This window comes from Magnolia sinica, chromosome 3 (genome assembly GCF_029962835.1).
Source record: "Magnolia sinica isolate HGM2019 chromosome 3, MsV1, whole genome shotgun sequence".
Lineage (NCBI taxonomy): Eukaryota > Viridiplantae > Streptophyta > Magnoliopsida > Magnoliales > Magnoliaceae > Magnolia > Magnolia sinica.
This window is the reverse complement of record NC_080575.1, coordinates 80,058,489-80,074,769: the sequence shown is the minus strand read 5'-3', so window position 1 is coordinate 80,074,769 and position 16,281 is coordinate 80,058,489. Positions and strand designations below refer to the sequence as shown.

Here is a 16,281-nt window from a genome sequence, read left to right as displayed (position 1 = left end):
TTGGCCCCAAAAATTAGTAGGTGGATCCTACCATGGGTGGGCCACCTCTCCACAAAATGTCAAGATTTTTGGACAACTAGAGATATTTTAATTTATTTTAAGAAAATAATCTGTCCTGAGATACTTCCTGATCTGGATACCACAATATAGTAGGCCGGTCCAACCACCACCATGGTATGTACTAGTGTCCATTGGCCCCCAAATTTTGTTGGTGGGTCCTAAAATGGGTGGGCCACCTCTCTAAAAAATTTTACAATTTTTGAGGTAATATAAGTATTTTATTTAATTCTCACAAATTATGGACAACAAAGTCCAGAAATAATTCCTGCTGAAACAATGTTGCTGCCCTTGACTTGTGCACCCCATTAGAGTGGGCCCAGATCTGCCAAATTTTAAGAAAATCTAGGGTCAACATCCCTGTACAAGTATACAACAAGGTGGGGTCCACAAAGGTGGGCCACCGTTTCAGAAACACGTCGATATTTATGTTTTTACAACATGCAGAGTGGCTGGACAGTCCAGAAAATCTGGACTGACCAGCCTTCTTGGCCCACCTTTTTGGGTGATCAATCAAGGGTAGATGGAGGTGGGATTCAACACACTTCAAGGTGGGGTCCACACCTCCAAGAATTATCTATCAATGGGGGTGAAACATCTCTCTTATCAGTCCATAATCCTGACCCAAAAACCATCCAGCAACTGTCCAAAAAATTTCTAGACAGCAACATATATATGAAATGAACTGAGCATGGAAACCAAAATAAGGGGAAATCACCCCATGAAATCAATGTTGTGGTTCACCTCAGTGGGCCCCACAAACATCCAGACCAATTTCCCTTGATAAAACCTATTGCATACATCCGATATGGAGGAATTAGGGTGTCAACGTCTAAGGAATGGACAGTCATAGGCGTCTACCTTGCTTGGACGGTCTGGATATTCCAAGGCCTCTAAGTGGGCCACACACATCAGAAATGAAAGATAGAAAAAGGGAAAAATGAAGGTCCGGCCACAAGGGAGGATTTCCGCCACTATTGAGGTCCTCCCTTCATCACAACACATTCATGTCATCCATTAGATTATATACAATCTAGATCTGGCACATGCATAGAGTTAGGAATCAATCCAATGGTGGGAATGCCTTTCCCACTTAAATATATGGTCTAGATGACCCCTAAAAGACATGTATCAAGGAAAAATGCCATGATGGGGTCCAAGGAGAATGGTCCCATCCATGGAGCTTGCATGCAACAGAAAGGACCATTAGCCTCAATCATGGAAACAAGAGGGACCTCCATCATCACTTGATGGGCCCCACAAGTTCCTGAGGATGAGATGAAGGGGAATCTACCACAAGAAAATTAGAAAATACTAAGATAAGTACACCCACCTTAATGGATCTTCAACATTCTCCTATCTCCAAGCTCCTTAAGCTCCAGGAGTTATAGATCTATGGTTGAGATTACTTTTCAAAGGTTAGATTGGGAGGTTTTTGAGAGAAAATGGGCTGGAGTTGCTGGAATATGGGGGACGTCCAAGGGCTTCTCTTGGGTTGCTAGAGGAGAGAAATGAAGGATATGAGAAGAAGATGGAGTGTTGTAGAGAACTCATCATTGCAATGTAAGGAAATCATTGCTTTTTGAGAAGAAAGCTCATGATGACCCTTTTTGGGAAGAAAATCCATGATGGCTTGTAAGAGAGTTGACTAGATGGTTATAAGTAATGATAGCTCTCATAGGAAATGATGGAACCACGGTGGGTCCACCTAGGAAAATGTGTACAAGCACCAGGTGGGTCCCACATCTTGTTCAATAGCCCAAATAATGTGCAGCCTACAACTTTTGATGCACACGTCAGATTTATGCACGAGACGCGGCTTTGGAACCGCGGCGACGATGCGGTCACAATGGCATAGGTCTTCGGTCAATTCGAGTTAGATCTATATCACCAAACTTAAGGATGACCACAAACACTACCCAAGGGTCACGGGTCACCGGAATTTGACCGGTAGGACCGCGGGACCAAGATGAACAAGATGCATACTCACACACACACACACATATGCACACACGTGAACTCAGGTCGGGTCTAACAATCCTCCCCACTAACAAAGAAATTTCTTCCTCGAAATTGACAAAATCGGAACAATCAAATGCATAACATCATCACATATATATATCGCAATCATCAATCACAAGAGAAGATAATACAAGTAATACAAACAATCAATCATCAAACAAATGGGGATAACGCTCTCTAATCTCGGCCTCTCGTTCCCAAGACGCATCGGCATCCGAATGATGACCCCATTGCACCTTCACCAAGGGAATGACCTTGGTCTTGAGGACCTACTCCTTCCAATCAAGAATACGAATCGGCTACTCAATGTAAGTAGCATTCTCACGGACCTCAAGTGGCTGCCAATCAATCACAGGAATAGCGTCCGACCCACACTTTTGCAACATAGAAACATGGAACATGTCGTGGATCACGGACAACTCAGGAGGTAAGGCAAGCCTATAGGCCAAGCGCCCACGCGCTTAGTAATCTTAAAAGGTCCAATAAATCTTGGGGCGAGCTTGCCCTTCACACTAAAGCAAACCACGTCCTTCATAGGCGAGACCTTGAGATATACTATGTCCTTGACTGCGAACTCAAGGGGTCGACGCCGACGATTAACAAAACTCTTCTGCCGGCTCTGAGCTATGCGCATCCTCTGCCTGATAACATCAATAGCCTCTGACGTCTACTGCACAAGCTTGGGACCTAAGAGACGACGCTCTCCAACCTTAGTCCAACAACTTGAAGATCTGCACGGTCTACCATAAAGTGCCTCAAAAGGAGTCATGTCGATAGTTGCCTGATAGCTGTTGTTGTACGCAAACTCGGTGAGGCGCATATGCTCATCCCAACTGCCCGCAAAGTCGATCACACAAGCTCTGAGCATATCCTCAAGGATCTGGTTGACCCTTTCGGTCTGCCCATCCGTTTGCGGTTGATAAGCGGTGCTGAGACGCAAAGTGATCCCTAGCGCCTGCTGGAAACTCCTCCAAAACTAAGACGTAAATCTGGAGTCTCGGTCTGAAACGATCGAAATTGGGACGCCGTGCAGTCTCACTATCACCTCAATTAACACCTTTGCAAGTTGGTCCATAGACCAGGAGGCACGTACTGGAATGAAATGAGCCAACTTCATTAGATGATCGATAATAACCCAGATGGTATCGTGACCGCACTGAGTCCTCGGCAAACCTGTGATAAAGTCCATCGATACATGCTCCCACTTTCACTCTGGAACGCTCAACGGCTGCAAGGGACCAGGGGGTCTCTGGTAATCGACCTTGACACGTTGGCATGTGTTACACTCGGCCACAAAACTAGCGACTAAGAAAAAAATATTGCCTTGACAACAAAACAAGCCAACAAGCTCAACATTGGCAATACAAAACTATTTAGCGAGCAAGAACATCTCACCAACCAAAACGGAACACGATAATATCATCGGCTTAACACAGCGATCTTCCCAAAAATGTCGATACTGACAATCTCTTACGGCAGACTCTAATAGCAATTTCAGTGAACAAAAGCCCTTAGATACAAAAAGGGTGCGATGCACCAAAACAAAAGACTCACATACAGAGACAAGGAAAATACCCATAAAGACTCCCCTACTAACTAAGGGTCCCATTGAGTCGCGCAAAATCAAGCCTAAGGTGGCTGGGGAGGTGTCTATCTCTTCTGCATTTGTGGTCTCTGCTGCTACTGGGTCATTGCAAAGGTCCATCCAGTTGATGGTGACTCTCGCACCTATAATGTCCCATCTGCCCACAATCGAAGCAAACTCCGGCGAATGGTCTAGAAGAAGGGACTGCTAACTGCGCTGATGATGAAGCTAGTTGGGTAGAAGATGGCACTGGCTGTGCCGTTAGCAGTCGAAACCCTAAACATCTCATACTTCAACAATACTGACGCTAATAGTAGCCACTAGAATGCGCCTTCCTCTTTCAGTCTTCTCCCTGAAGTAAATACACAGTCATCAGGGCTCGATGAGAAGTCGAATCTCGCAAAAGGGGGCTTGCACGCTCCTGCTCTGCATGTCCGGGCACCTCAGGAATGGGTTGACGAGTCTGAAGAACATCAGTGACGACCTGCATCAACTGTTAGAGATGCTCAACTCCTACAAGAATCGTCAGATAAGCGGGGGTAGCACTGGCCTCTAACGAAGGCACGGGTACAGCGGGAGCCTCAGTAATAGGTACGGCAGGCTCTAAAGGGGAAACAGGAATCTCAGATTGTGGAGCAAAAGTCACTCGAATCGCTGGAGTGGAATGAGAACCATGTCCATGAGCACCACGACCATGGGCGTCACAATCATGGGCACCTTGACTATACGGCATGGCCTAAAGAAAGAACAAAGGTGATGGACACCTAAGAATTAGAATCCTTGAAGGCTCAAACGGAACAAGGGAAACGCACTCGGGACACTACTTGCCCTAAGCTCGCAGCAGATATGTGATACGATCCTAAGTTATTCCAAAATTACTTGCTATGCTCTAATACCAACTCCTGTCATGCCCCAGACTCGGTAGCTGGACTCTCAAGGAACCCGATGGCCGGTTCTGGCAACAACAGCCTCCGTAGTACCCCATTCTTGGCTCCTGAGGCAGGTTCCGGTCCTGGGATCCTACAAGGAGGATTTCCATAATAATATAATCATTTCCAATACGAGCATACCCAAGATCACGGAAAGTATATCTGAGAATAACAAGACACACATCACAAAATCCACTAAGAATTTGAACTTTTACAAGCTTTCATAAGGTCCAAAAGGACATATATAAGATAACAGAAGAAGGAAAGGAAAGTCTGCAACACTGGGTACTCAAGCTCAGTGCTACTCCAAGCTTTGCTGCTACGACACGTGCCTAAGATCTCTTGCACGCATCAATCATGCATAAGCTTATAGAAGCTTAGAGGGTGGTGAAGGTGTGTGATAATAGTGCACAGAAGAATAATAGGGGATACATGAAGGAAACATGATCAAAGCCAACACCATCAGCCTTACCAAGGCTGTCATGAACGCAAGAAGCTATACCAAGACAGTACAATAATGCAGGAAGTCATACCAAGGTTATATAATGCAATGAGTACTATAATGCAATGAGTACTGGGCTATAATGCAAAGAGTACTGGGCGTCATGCCAAGGCTTAACATGAATACTATGCAATATGAGGCTTACACAGCCGATGCAAATGCAATACGAAGTAATGCCAGTGCTCATATCCAATCCACATATCAAGTACATTTTCAGCATAAGGAAATCACCAGGGTCCATTACACTGCTGGATGACTGCTGCTCTACAGACCCCGCACAGTCAAACGAGCGTAAGAGACCTCACTACCCGCCTGTGGACAATCAATCACCAGCAAGGCTTGACGGTAGTGGACCCATTCACGAGCTGGTCAGACTCAGCCTAATAATGCCTCCTTACATTAGGCGAGTAAGGCCACACCCCTATCCAACCGACTACAAGATAGTGGGAGTCACAGCCTAATGGTATAAGGCCCTTGTGCACTCATATATTCCACCAGGTCACGGTGTTGGAGCAGATCCTTGGTACCATGGAAGTTTTGAGAATTTCACCCATGGGAATCCTATACACCCGATATGCTCAAGTAACATTTTTGGTGTCCAAACATGGCCATCCACGATGTATCTGTGGAGGCTACAGCCTTGATGAAGCAATGGCAATAATGCTCATATGTTATGCAATGTCAGATGCATGAATCACACAATCAACCATGCATCAATTCCAAGCATCCAACATGCTCAAGAGGGAATACTACGTCCTTTGGAGAAGGTAACATGCAATGCCCAATGGCATAATATGACCACACACGCACAGTATTAACCAAGCATACAATGATGTACATGGGTCATGAGGATGAATTTAATCACACTATATGGCGATATACAATGTATATTACATTCCTCCTATCCAAGAAGGAACCAAGACTAGGCACTTAGACAATATCCTTAAGGAATCCAACTTCTATTGGGGGCCCATTTACCTGGGGTAGCTCACGAGGCTAAGTACACAAGCTACGGGTCTAAGTAATATAGAAATGAGCCTATTAAAAGTCTAAGATGATTATCCAATCGCGTTTAAATATAACCGGGCCTAGAGGGATCCATAATGGGGACATTTAACCGCCATTCCCCAAAAAGGCATATCAACCATGAACTATATGGATAGAAGGCCCAAGGCCTACATTTAAGATAAAAATAAAGGTAACCACATACATATATTCCTCATAATAGGCCATAAAAATATATAATACCACTTTTAACAACATGGGCTCCAAGAGGGGAATTAAGGCCCAAGGCTCAATTCCCAATGGCCATAGAATCCATGCATTAAGTTGGACTTGGTGGGCAGCCCACGTACACAATATACAGCCTAAAAAATAAGTTTAACTTTGGATGAAATGAGCCCAACTACGTCAGCCTAATAACTAGCAATTTAAGTGGGCAACCAAGGGCCCAATATTATCCTTATCTCAGCCCACAAGTCCATCAAAATGGTGGAAGTCGGCCCAATATATGGTTGGGCCAAGCTGGGACGTCCCAACGCACTCTGGGCCCATGAGATGCCCCAAAAACCTTATCTGAGATAGGGTCCTAATGTGATTATTAAAGGTGACTCAAAAGAATGCACTGATTAAGTCCAGAGATTATAAGAAAACATAAGCATGTAAGACGTACACAAGCTCTCAATATGGTGGGCCCCACAGCCAAATAAAGTTTTAACCATAAAATTATACATCTAAGGCCATTGATAAACTTTTGGCCCGTTTGACTTTCTGGACCTGTTAAGGTCCAGAAATTAGTTAACTATGTGAAAATAATCTCATGAAGGCCAACTATACTCACTGGGGGACCCTACCAGATGGAGAGTGTGTAAATATCCTGAAAAGATCAAGTGGAGCTGCTACTGAATTGTGATTCTAGCAACAACCCAAGGCAAAGAGTGCTTCCATGATCGGGCGATCCAAGGCTTGAATGTCCTGGACCATCATACATTGAGGTAGGCTCCACATACATCCATATTTAGCCTCAAATAAACGGCCCAGGGTCTATGGTGGGCCTTTAACCATCCATAGAGAAACCCATGGGCCTACCTTAGGATCACCTAGGAGGACATCCAACCTCAACTGGGTCCCAAAAGGTAGCCCGCTACGCAAATAAAGTAAGGTCTAAGGCCCAAGCAATGCATGGCCTAATGGGCTATACACAAGCCCAATTCATAGGCAAAATGGTGGCCCTCAAGCAAGGTTTGGGCCCAACCGTAAAGGTCATAAATCCATATATTGTGGTGGGCTTCATGGGCAGCCCAGTAGTTCATCTTTATGGGCAAATTTCATATTTTACACAAGTGAGTTGGGCCCCACTTTTTGGCCCAAGTACAGGGTCAACCTAGTGGGCAGCCAAGGGCCTAACTACTTGCATATTATAGCCCTTAAATCTATCACAATAGATAGGAGAGTATAGGCCCAATATCAATGGGCTTATCTAAAAGGATTTAATCTACAAGGCCTAAGGAACTAGTCTTTCAATCACATGCAACATTCCATTAAAACTTAACTTGGGTAGGCCTCAAATGGGCCCTAATTACACTCAATAATACTATAGAAAAATGATAAGATAACCGATTTAAATCCTCCTCAAATCTAGTGGGTCATACTGCCCCAAAACAAACATTTATAGGCAACAATTATTGTGCTCATTGCCAGATTCCAGCCCACCCATTTTCTGGGTTGGTTGGAATCCAACAACAAAAATTATTTTATAGTATATGAAATTTCTGATGGCCCACATATATAACAGTGGGTCCCACTAGATGAGAGGGGGACATACAACTCATATATCAAGTGGGCCGTACCGTTGGAGTGCAGGCCCAGCAGCAGCCAAGACAGGGATGCCTCATGTGTAGATAGTCGTATGGGCCCGAGTATTTAGCCCAGAATCTCATCCAAATGGGCCCCAATTGGAAACCACCGAAGGGGAAGATGATCAAGTCCTTTAAAGACCCCTCATGGGTGGATGATGGGATATACAATACGTCTATGTGGGCCCACAAAGCAGGCTGGGCGTCCCTGCCTGGTGGGCCACTCCAGGCCACACCGCGGGTAGTACAAGGGCTCGATGGCTCTGAAATTTTGCAGTGTGATACTTTCATGGGTGGGCCACACCCCCAAAAAATTTCAGGATTTTTAGACATCCATAAATATTTTAATTAATTTAAATAAATCATTCTGTCCAGAAAATCAGACTGACCTGGACGTCCTAACATGGTGGGCCGGTCCAGCCCTTGCCACAGTGTGCACAGGGGTCCGTTGGCCCCAAAAATTGGTAGGTGGGTCATACCATGGGTGGGCCACCTCTCCACAAAATTTCAAGATTTTTGGACAACTAGAGATATTTTAATTTATTTTAGAAAAACAATTTGTCCTGAGATACTGTCTGATCTGGACACCACAATATAGTGGGCCAGTCCAACCACCACCATGGTGTGTACAAGTGTCCATTGGCACCCAAATTTTGTAGGTGGGTCCTACCATGGGTGGGCCATATCTGTGCAAAATTTTATAATTTTTGATTTAGTATAAGTATTTTATTTAATTCACACAAATTATGGACAGCAAGGTCCAGAAATAATTCTTGCTGAAACAATGTTGCTACCGTTGACTTGTGCACCCCATTAGAGTAGGCCCAGATCTGCCAAAACTTGGGAAAATGTAGGGCCAATATTCCTGTACAAGTATACAATAAGGTGGGGTCCACAAAGGTGGCCCACCGTTTCAGAAACATGCTGATATTTATGTTTTTACAACATGCAAAGTGGCTGGACAGTCCAAAAAATTTGGACTGACCAACCTTCTTGGCCCACCTTTTTAGGTGATCAATCAAGGGCGGATGGAGGTGGGATTCAACACACATCAAGGTGGGGTCCACACCTCCAAGAATCATTTATCAATGGGGGTGAAACATCCCTCTTATCAGTCCATAATCTTGACCCAAAAACCATCCAGCAACTGTCCAAACATATATATGAAATGAACTGAGAATGGAAACCAAAATAAGGGGAAATCACCCCATGAAATCAGTGTTGTGGTCCACCTCAGTGGGCCCCACAAACATCCAAACCAATTCCCCTTTATAAAACCTATTGCATGCATCCGATATGGAGGAATTAGGGTATCAACGTCTAAGGAATGGACAGCCATGGGCGTCCACCTTGCTTGGACGGTCTGGATATTCCAAGGCCTCTAAGTGAGCCACACACATCAGAAATGAAAGATAGAATAAGGGAAAAATGAAGGCCCAGCCACAAGAGAGGATTTCCGCCACTATTGAGGTCCTCCCTTCATCACAACACATTCATGTCATCCATTAGATCATATACAATCTAGATCTAGCACATGCATGGAATTAGGAATCAATCTAATGGTGGGAATGCCTTTCCCACCTAAATCTATGGTCTAGATGACCCCTAAAAGACATGCATCAAGGAAAAATGCCATGATGGGGTCCATGGAGAATGACCCCATCTATGGAGCTTGCATGCAAAAGAAAGGACCATTAGCCTCAATCATGGAAACATGGGGGACCTCCATCATCACTTAATGGGCCCACAAGTTCTTAAGGATGAGATGAAGGGGAATCTACCACAAAAAAATAAAAAAATATTAAGCTAAGTGCACCTACCTTAATGGATCTTCAAGATTCTCCTATCTCGAAGCTCCTTAAGCTCCAAGGGTTATAGATCTTATGGTTGAAATTACTTTTCAAAGGTTAGATTGGGAGGTTTTTAAGAGAAAATGGCTGGAGTTATTGGAAAATGGGGGACGTCCAAGGGCTTCTCTTGGGTTGCTAGAGGAGAGAAATGAAGGATATGAGAAGAAGATGGAGTATTGTAAACTCATCATTGCAATGTAAGGAAATCATTGCTTTTTGAGAAGAAAGCTCATGATGACCCTTTTTGGGTAGAAAATCCTGATGGCTTGTAAGAGAGTTGACTAGATGGTTATAAGTAATGATAGCTCTCATAGGAAATGATGGAATCAGGGTGGGTCCACCTACGAAAACGTGTACAAGCACCAGGTGGGTCTGACATCGTGATCAATGGCCCAAATAATGTGCAGCCTACAACTTTTGATGCACATGTCGGATTTACACACGAGAGCGGCGTTGGAACCACGGCGACGATGCGGTCACAATGGCATAAGTCTTGGGTCAATCCGAGTCGGATCTATATGACCGAACTCAAGGATGACCGCAAACACTACCCAAGGATCGCGGGTCACCGAAATTTGACCGGTAGGACCACGGGACCAAAATGAATAAGATGCATACTCACACACACACACATGCACACACGCGAACTCGGGTTGAGTGTCACAAATTCTCTTTTCCGTGAATCTATCGCCTCTCTCCTGACAGAGATATCCTCATTAATAGATTGGCTACTCATCTCCCGCCCACTTTGTCTGGGACATCTCTTGCACGAGAAACCTATATGAAACTGAGGTGGATGAATTCATGGCGCTAGACGATTAGATATCCAATCTCAAGATCATCCCCTCGCCGCCTGACAGCATTGAATGGATGCTTGAGAAATCTGGGGCGTCCTTAGTCAGGTCCCTCTATGCAGATCTCTACTCTGCGAACAAGTCTTCATGCGATGCGACTCCATTTCTTTGGAAATATCATGTCCCTCCCAATCTCAAATGCTTCGGGTGGTCAACGACCCGGATCGGGATCCTAACTATTGTCAATCTAGTTAAGAGAGGCATGCACATAGTTAACATTTGCTTGTGTTGTATGAGCCAGGCGGAATTGGTGAACCATTTACTGGTTCACTGCCCCTTTATTTCTTCCATCTTCTCATTTTTGCGACCTCTTTTCCCTCTCCTGGTGTCCCAAAGAGTCGGCTGCGAAGTTGTTGACAGTGTGGAACGGGGTTAAGCTTGAAAAAAGAAAGTTGAAGATCTGGTGTATGCTCATTCTGACAATTTGGTGGGCGGTTTGGAAAGAAAGAAATGACCGATGCTTAAATAACAAATCGTCGGTTTGAGAATGGGCTGTCAATGTTAAGGATATAAACAGTGTTGATCTTTCTTTCTTAGGTTGTTAGGAGTTTTCTGCTATCTCAGCAGTTTTGCTCCTTTTCTTTCTTTTCTTTCTGTATTGTTTTTTCTCCTTTTAATGGATTTTCAGTTCGTTGCTTAATAATAATAATAATAATAATAAAGAACTCAAATTTTTCATTCATTGTATTTACTTTACTCGAGCCAATTACATTGGCTACAATACCAAAAAAAATCACTCAATCCTCACAAAAAACGATCAAGCTTTTTTTTTTTTTTTTTGCCTTTCTTTGGAAAGGTCACAGTCAAACATCCAATTACAGTTATAGCCTATGAATTTTATAATAGTTTCTATCATACATGTGGTTAAGAGCCAACAATGGAAATTCATTTAACTGACCAAAATTACCTTCTTCAATAAAGCCTAGAAGCTTTCCCTCCGTACCAAGCCTTCCTCTCTCTGTTGTGGAGGGGACCATGATCGTCTACAACCCCTGTTTTAGGCAGTGTGCACAACACCCAAGCTTTGTGGGAGCCACCATGTTGTATGTTTGACATCCAATACGTCCATCATCTGATAACCCTTTATGTTCACTGTATATGCAAAAGATCAGCCCAATAGAGAACACAGATGGGCCACAGCATTGGGAACAATGCAAAAATTGTGCCTAAAACCTCGAAACAAATCATTGCAGCTTTTGATCTTCACTCATTGTTCGTCCATTTCAATCTTTCCTGCATCCAAGGGATTTTCTAACAAAAGCTTGAAAGCTGTGTGATCATTTTAGATGTACAAACAGCTGACACAACTGTTTTAGTTAGCAACTTTGACTTCTACATTATTATCAAAATTATGGAACCCAAGGAAACATTTGTAATCCCTAAACATAAACAAAAGCAAAAGCTTGCTCAAGTGATTTTTAACCTTTCAAAAATTCTAGTCTTCGGATTGTCGGAAATACTTCCCCGAGATTGCGACCAGCATGTTCAACATCACAACTTCATCATCCAGTTCTGATTTCCCAGCCCGGAGGCTTGCGCACTTCCTAAGCAAACACCTGAGGGAAGCACTCATTTCTGCATCAAGGGGAACATCAACCGCCGCAGAGAGAGCAAATACCCACAAGCAATCACCCCTGGATAGCCTGGCTGCAGTCTGCAGTGAGTTTATGCGGCTTCTTAGCATCTTAGCTCGGGAAACGGCATCCATACATAGAATCACCGACATTGTTGGGTTGCTCTTCGGGCTCAAGAGATCATCAGGAATTTTGGCCAAACCTGCATTGACCAATGCAGGAGATGGCAAGCCATGCAAATTTTCCATACTGGAACCTTCCAGCTGTGACAGAGCCTGAAATCAGTTGAGAGGAACATTGTAACAACACAAAAATTACTGTTCTCCTAGGAAATGATAAATGAGATTTTATCTACTATACTCAACTACAGAATATCTAAACTCCACTCAGCAAGGTATTCCATACTGGTAATGGTGGCCATAACGGTCACCACCATTACCGATACGGGTATCAACCGTTATGGCCGATACAAGGGCGTAATGACCGTTACAACCTTCGTAATGGTTGAAAATTTTCTTTTGCCTGAAAAATTCTGAATATATATATATATAGAAAATCCAGAATAATGTAAATATTCCAAATATGTGTTCATTTTTTGTTTTGAACATGTTTATGGTAGTGGAACGGTCCACTCTTTGGTGAGAGTGTTGTATTGGGCTATCTAGTGAATTTGTGAACATGATTATGTGTCTAATGTTTACACATCACAATCATGCATTAGAACTAGAAATCATGAAAAAGGCATAAATACTACTTTTTCAATTTTTTGAAAAAAAAAAAAGGCCTTCGGAGCTTCTATTCGCTCAAATCACTTCAATCTATGGTTGTAATCTTAAAAACTGTAGTAAGAGTGGTCGAAATTTGTTGTAAAATTATCTAGGAAAGTTTTTGGAATGAGAAAAGTGAAAAAATGAAGAGAAAAATGGATTTGAATAGGGAAAAAAAAAAGTGGTTGTTTTTCGACCATTACACATTATGGAGGTAACAGTCATTATGCCTCGTAATGGCCTTTGTGGCCACCGTAATGGCCGATACGGTCCCAAAAAGCCAACTGCCCCATTTCACCCCCTATCACGTAACGGACATGGCCATTACCTATACGTATTGGCCTTTAAGTGTGTATCGTAACGGATACGGAACACCATGCCGCTTAAGCTTTTAGTTGGTACAAATGAAGTCCATAGACCAAGGATCCAATCACTAATAAGATAACACAAACCATATTATGGACATTGCACAAAAAACCTCTTGTGTGGGAAGAACTGAAATCCTTCAATTGGAAACAGAAAACACAAGGCTAAGCAAGAAAATACAGGAAAAAAAAGAGCCCAAATTTGATAGGAAAAAAGGACCAATTATCCATTGGCTTGCATCTTCCAATCCGTGCATTGATTTGGTGCATGGGTATCAAATGGTTTAGACTACCGAATAATGGACCACATTTGAAAAAACTAATAGCCCAAGGAAACTCTATATCAGTGTTACCTGGACACATGGCCTTGGTACCCAGTGTCAAAGTGTCCTCCAAGTATCTAGCACTAAAGGGTACTTTTAGAGACTGATATGTACATAAATAATTGACCAAAGAAAAAGATTTAAAAAAATAAAATAAAATCTGAAGAGATTGATTTAGGTCCAATTGACTTCAACTTCTAAAAGTCCAACTAAGCAGCTCATCAATTTAGGAATCAACAAACATAATGTAATAACTATTTTTTAAAAACATTATAGCCTATATAAAACATCTTGGAATGAACATCAAATGCCTTGAAAAAAAAAAAAAACTAATGCATTGAATTTACTTTAACATGTGACTTTATATTAATACAAAAATAATAGGTTGAATTTTCTTTAACATGTGACCTTATATTAAAAAAATGAGAAACAAACAAGTGACAGTAAACCCTGAGAAATATGCAGACTCATCCTTGAATATTTCTGTGTCAGATAAAGGATATACCTTTGGCATCAACAATGGAAACCTGCTTGATAGAATGATGGAAAATGAAAAGCAAAACAGAAGTGTAACTTCCAAAGATCAATGTGAAAACACCTCATTTGAGTTATATGACATGATTCTCTTTTTTGTGACACCATCTATACAGAATCCTGAAGTTCTTCATTATATAATGTAGTGCCCCAGTGTCTCCAACTGTCAGCATGGGAAAATGCTAGAGTAGAGGTGTCTTGATAACACTTCTCTAGATATCATCAATCAGCGAGGAAAAAAAAAAAGTGGTAAATGTTCTCAGGTCAAGCATTCTAGGATAACCTCATTATAAGTAACCAGGCCAAGGTTACCTGTCTGAGCTCTGAGAAATCGGCAAGAAAAGCATCCTCCCATTGTTTTGATGGCATTAGCTGCTCTGGGCACTTTGCAATGTCAGGAATATTGGGCATATAAGCCGTCTGTTCTCTGTTAAGCTTACCCTTGTCAAGCTTTGCCACTTTCACTTTTGGAATTTTTGCAGCTTCCCACCTATGCATAGAAGTGTAAACAAAACATTATTCATGATATTCTGCACAGAAAAATAATAATAATAATAATAATAACAAAATAAAAAATCAAATGGAAACTGCTTATGTCAACTACGTGACTGCAATGAATTCATTGACATTCTAAGCTATCACAGACCCAAAGCTTGGTGACAAACCAGTTCAAATGACTTCCCATCTAATGACCAAATGGCGATTATTAACAAAATCCATCTTCATAGAACCAATTAATGATCAGAATTCAAAACTATGTTTGTCCAAACGGCAACAGTTAACAATAACCATATTGTCCATGTCCAAGTTTAACAAGTTACCGAGGCATACATAATACCATCCATATCCAATTTCCACCAGTTATTGATGTATATCATTACTCAACCTCTTTAACAGAATTAGTTGTTAGGTATCAAAGAAATAGCATTATGTTGTGTGTGTGTGTTGTGTGTGGTGTGTGTGTGTGGGGGTGCAGACGGGCGGGCATGTGTCAGTATATTCTATATTAAAATATTGTCATATTCTCATTAAACTTTAATATGTTTTTCATAATTTTAAATAACAATTATTCACGTATGTCTGACCCATACCTGATACAAATCCCATACTTGTACCCATGTCATGAAACGTGCAAAAGGGTATTCCAAGGTATTTAGAGGATACGGGTATCATGGCTAATGATAAACTTGTAATTTTATGGTTAATGATTTCCTGTGTACGCATCGGGCCTGGCGGCTTTCTTGACCAGCTTATTTGAAATGAATTCTGTATATATTCATCCCAAAAGGTAATCAAGCTTCTTTTATATTTTCTCCAGCTTGACAGAATGCATGCATGTGGTATCCTAGGCACAAGGGCACATGCATGACTATACATGCATTTTTAGTTATATGCTTGGTGTGAAGTTTCACATGCATGCATGAGCATGAATATGCATGCATTTAGTTATAATGAGCAAGCACCACATGGGAGATCAGAGCTGAAACACTTATAGAATCAGCCAAATATTGGGGGCCCAGGCATTGAAAGCAATTCAAAGGGTTGGAGCTATTTTCTCTTAAGGCATTCGCTTTAAGGTGGGCATAGGGTCAAGAATCAGGTTTTTGGAGGATACGGGATGTGGTAAGGGACCATCAAGTACACAATGCCATAGAGGCTAGTTTCCAAGAAGGGTTTGAAGATAAATCAGCTCTTTAATCATGTGGGTCAGCCGGATGTTGCTCTTTTGAAGGAATCTTGAAGAGATCAACCTCAGACTTCTGAAGGGTTTGATGATGTCTCCACTCGTAGGAGAGATCAGGACGATAGAACTGAGTATCTGAAATCTACTTGCAGATGGTGACCCAGACGCTCCAACTACTGGCCTTCATCCAATACCCTCTTAGGGTTACAATGTATTGTTGGATGTCTTCCTAGGATTCAAGCTATTTTCTCTCGAGGCATTCACTTTAAAGTTCACAGCAGGTAAAGAATCAGAGTTTTGGGATGATGGTTATGTGGAAAAAGACCATTTATCAAGCACACAACACCATAGAGGCTAGTTTCCAAGAAAGGTGTGAAGAT

General features: G+C 42.3%; 1 protein-coding gene across 4 annotated transcripts in view; it reads right to left on the bottom strand.

Moving 5' to 3' along the window:
- Nucleotides 1-11,911: 11,911 nt before the first annotated feature.
- LOC131240065 (uncharacterized) overlaps nt 11,912-16,281 on the bottom strand; it is a 48,526-nt gene continuing 44,156 nt past the window's right edge. For all 4 annotated transcript variants that reach the window (XM_058238084.1, XM_058238083.1, XM_058238085.1 and 1 more), the window contains 2 exons: nt 14,530-14,707; nt 11,912-12,503 (listed from right to left, as the gene is read on the bottom strand). In XM_058238084.1, coding sequence (XP_058094067.1) covers nt 12,090-12,503; nt 14,530-14,707 — 592 coding nt within the window. In that variant the 3' untranslated portion in view covers nt 11,912-12,089. The remainder of the gene's footprint in view (nt 12,504-14,529; nt 14,708-16,281) is intronic.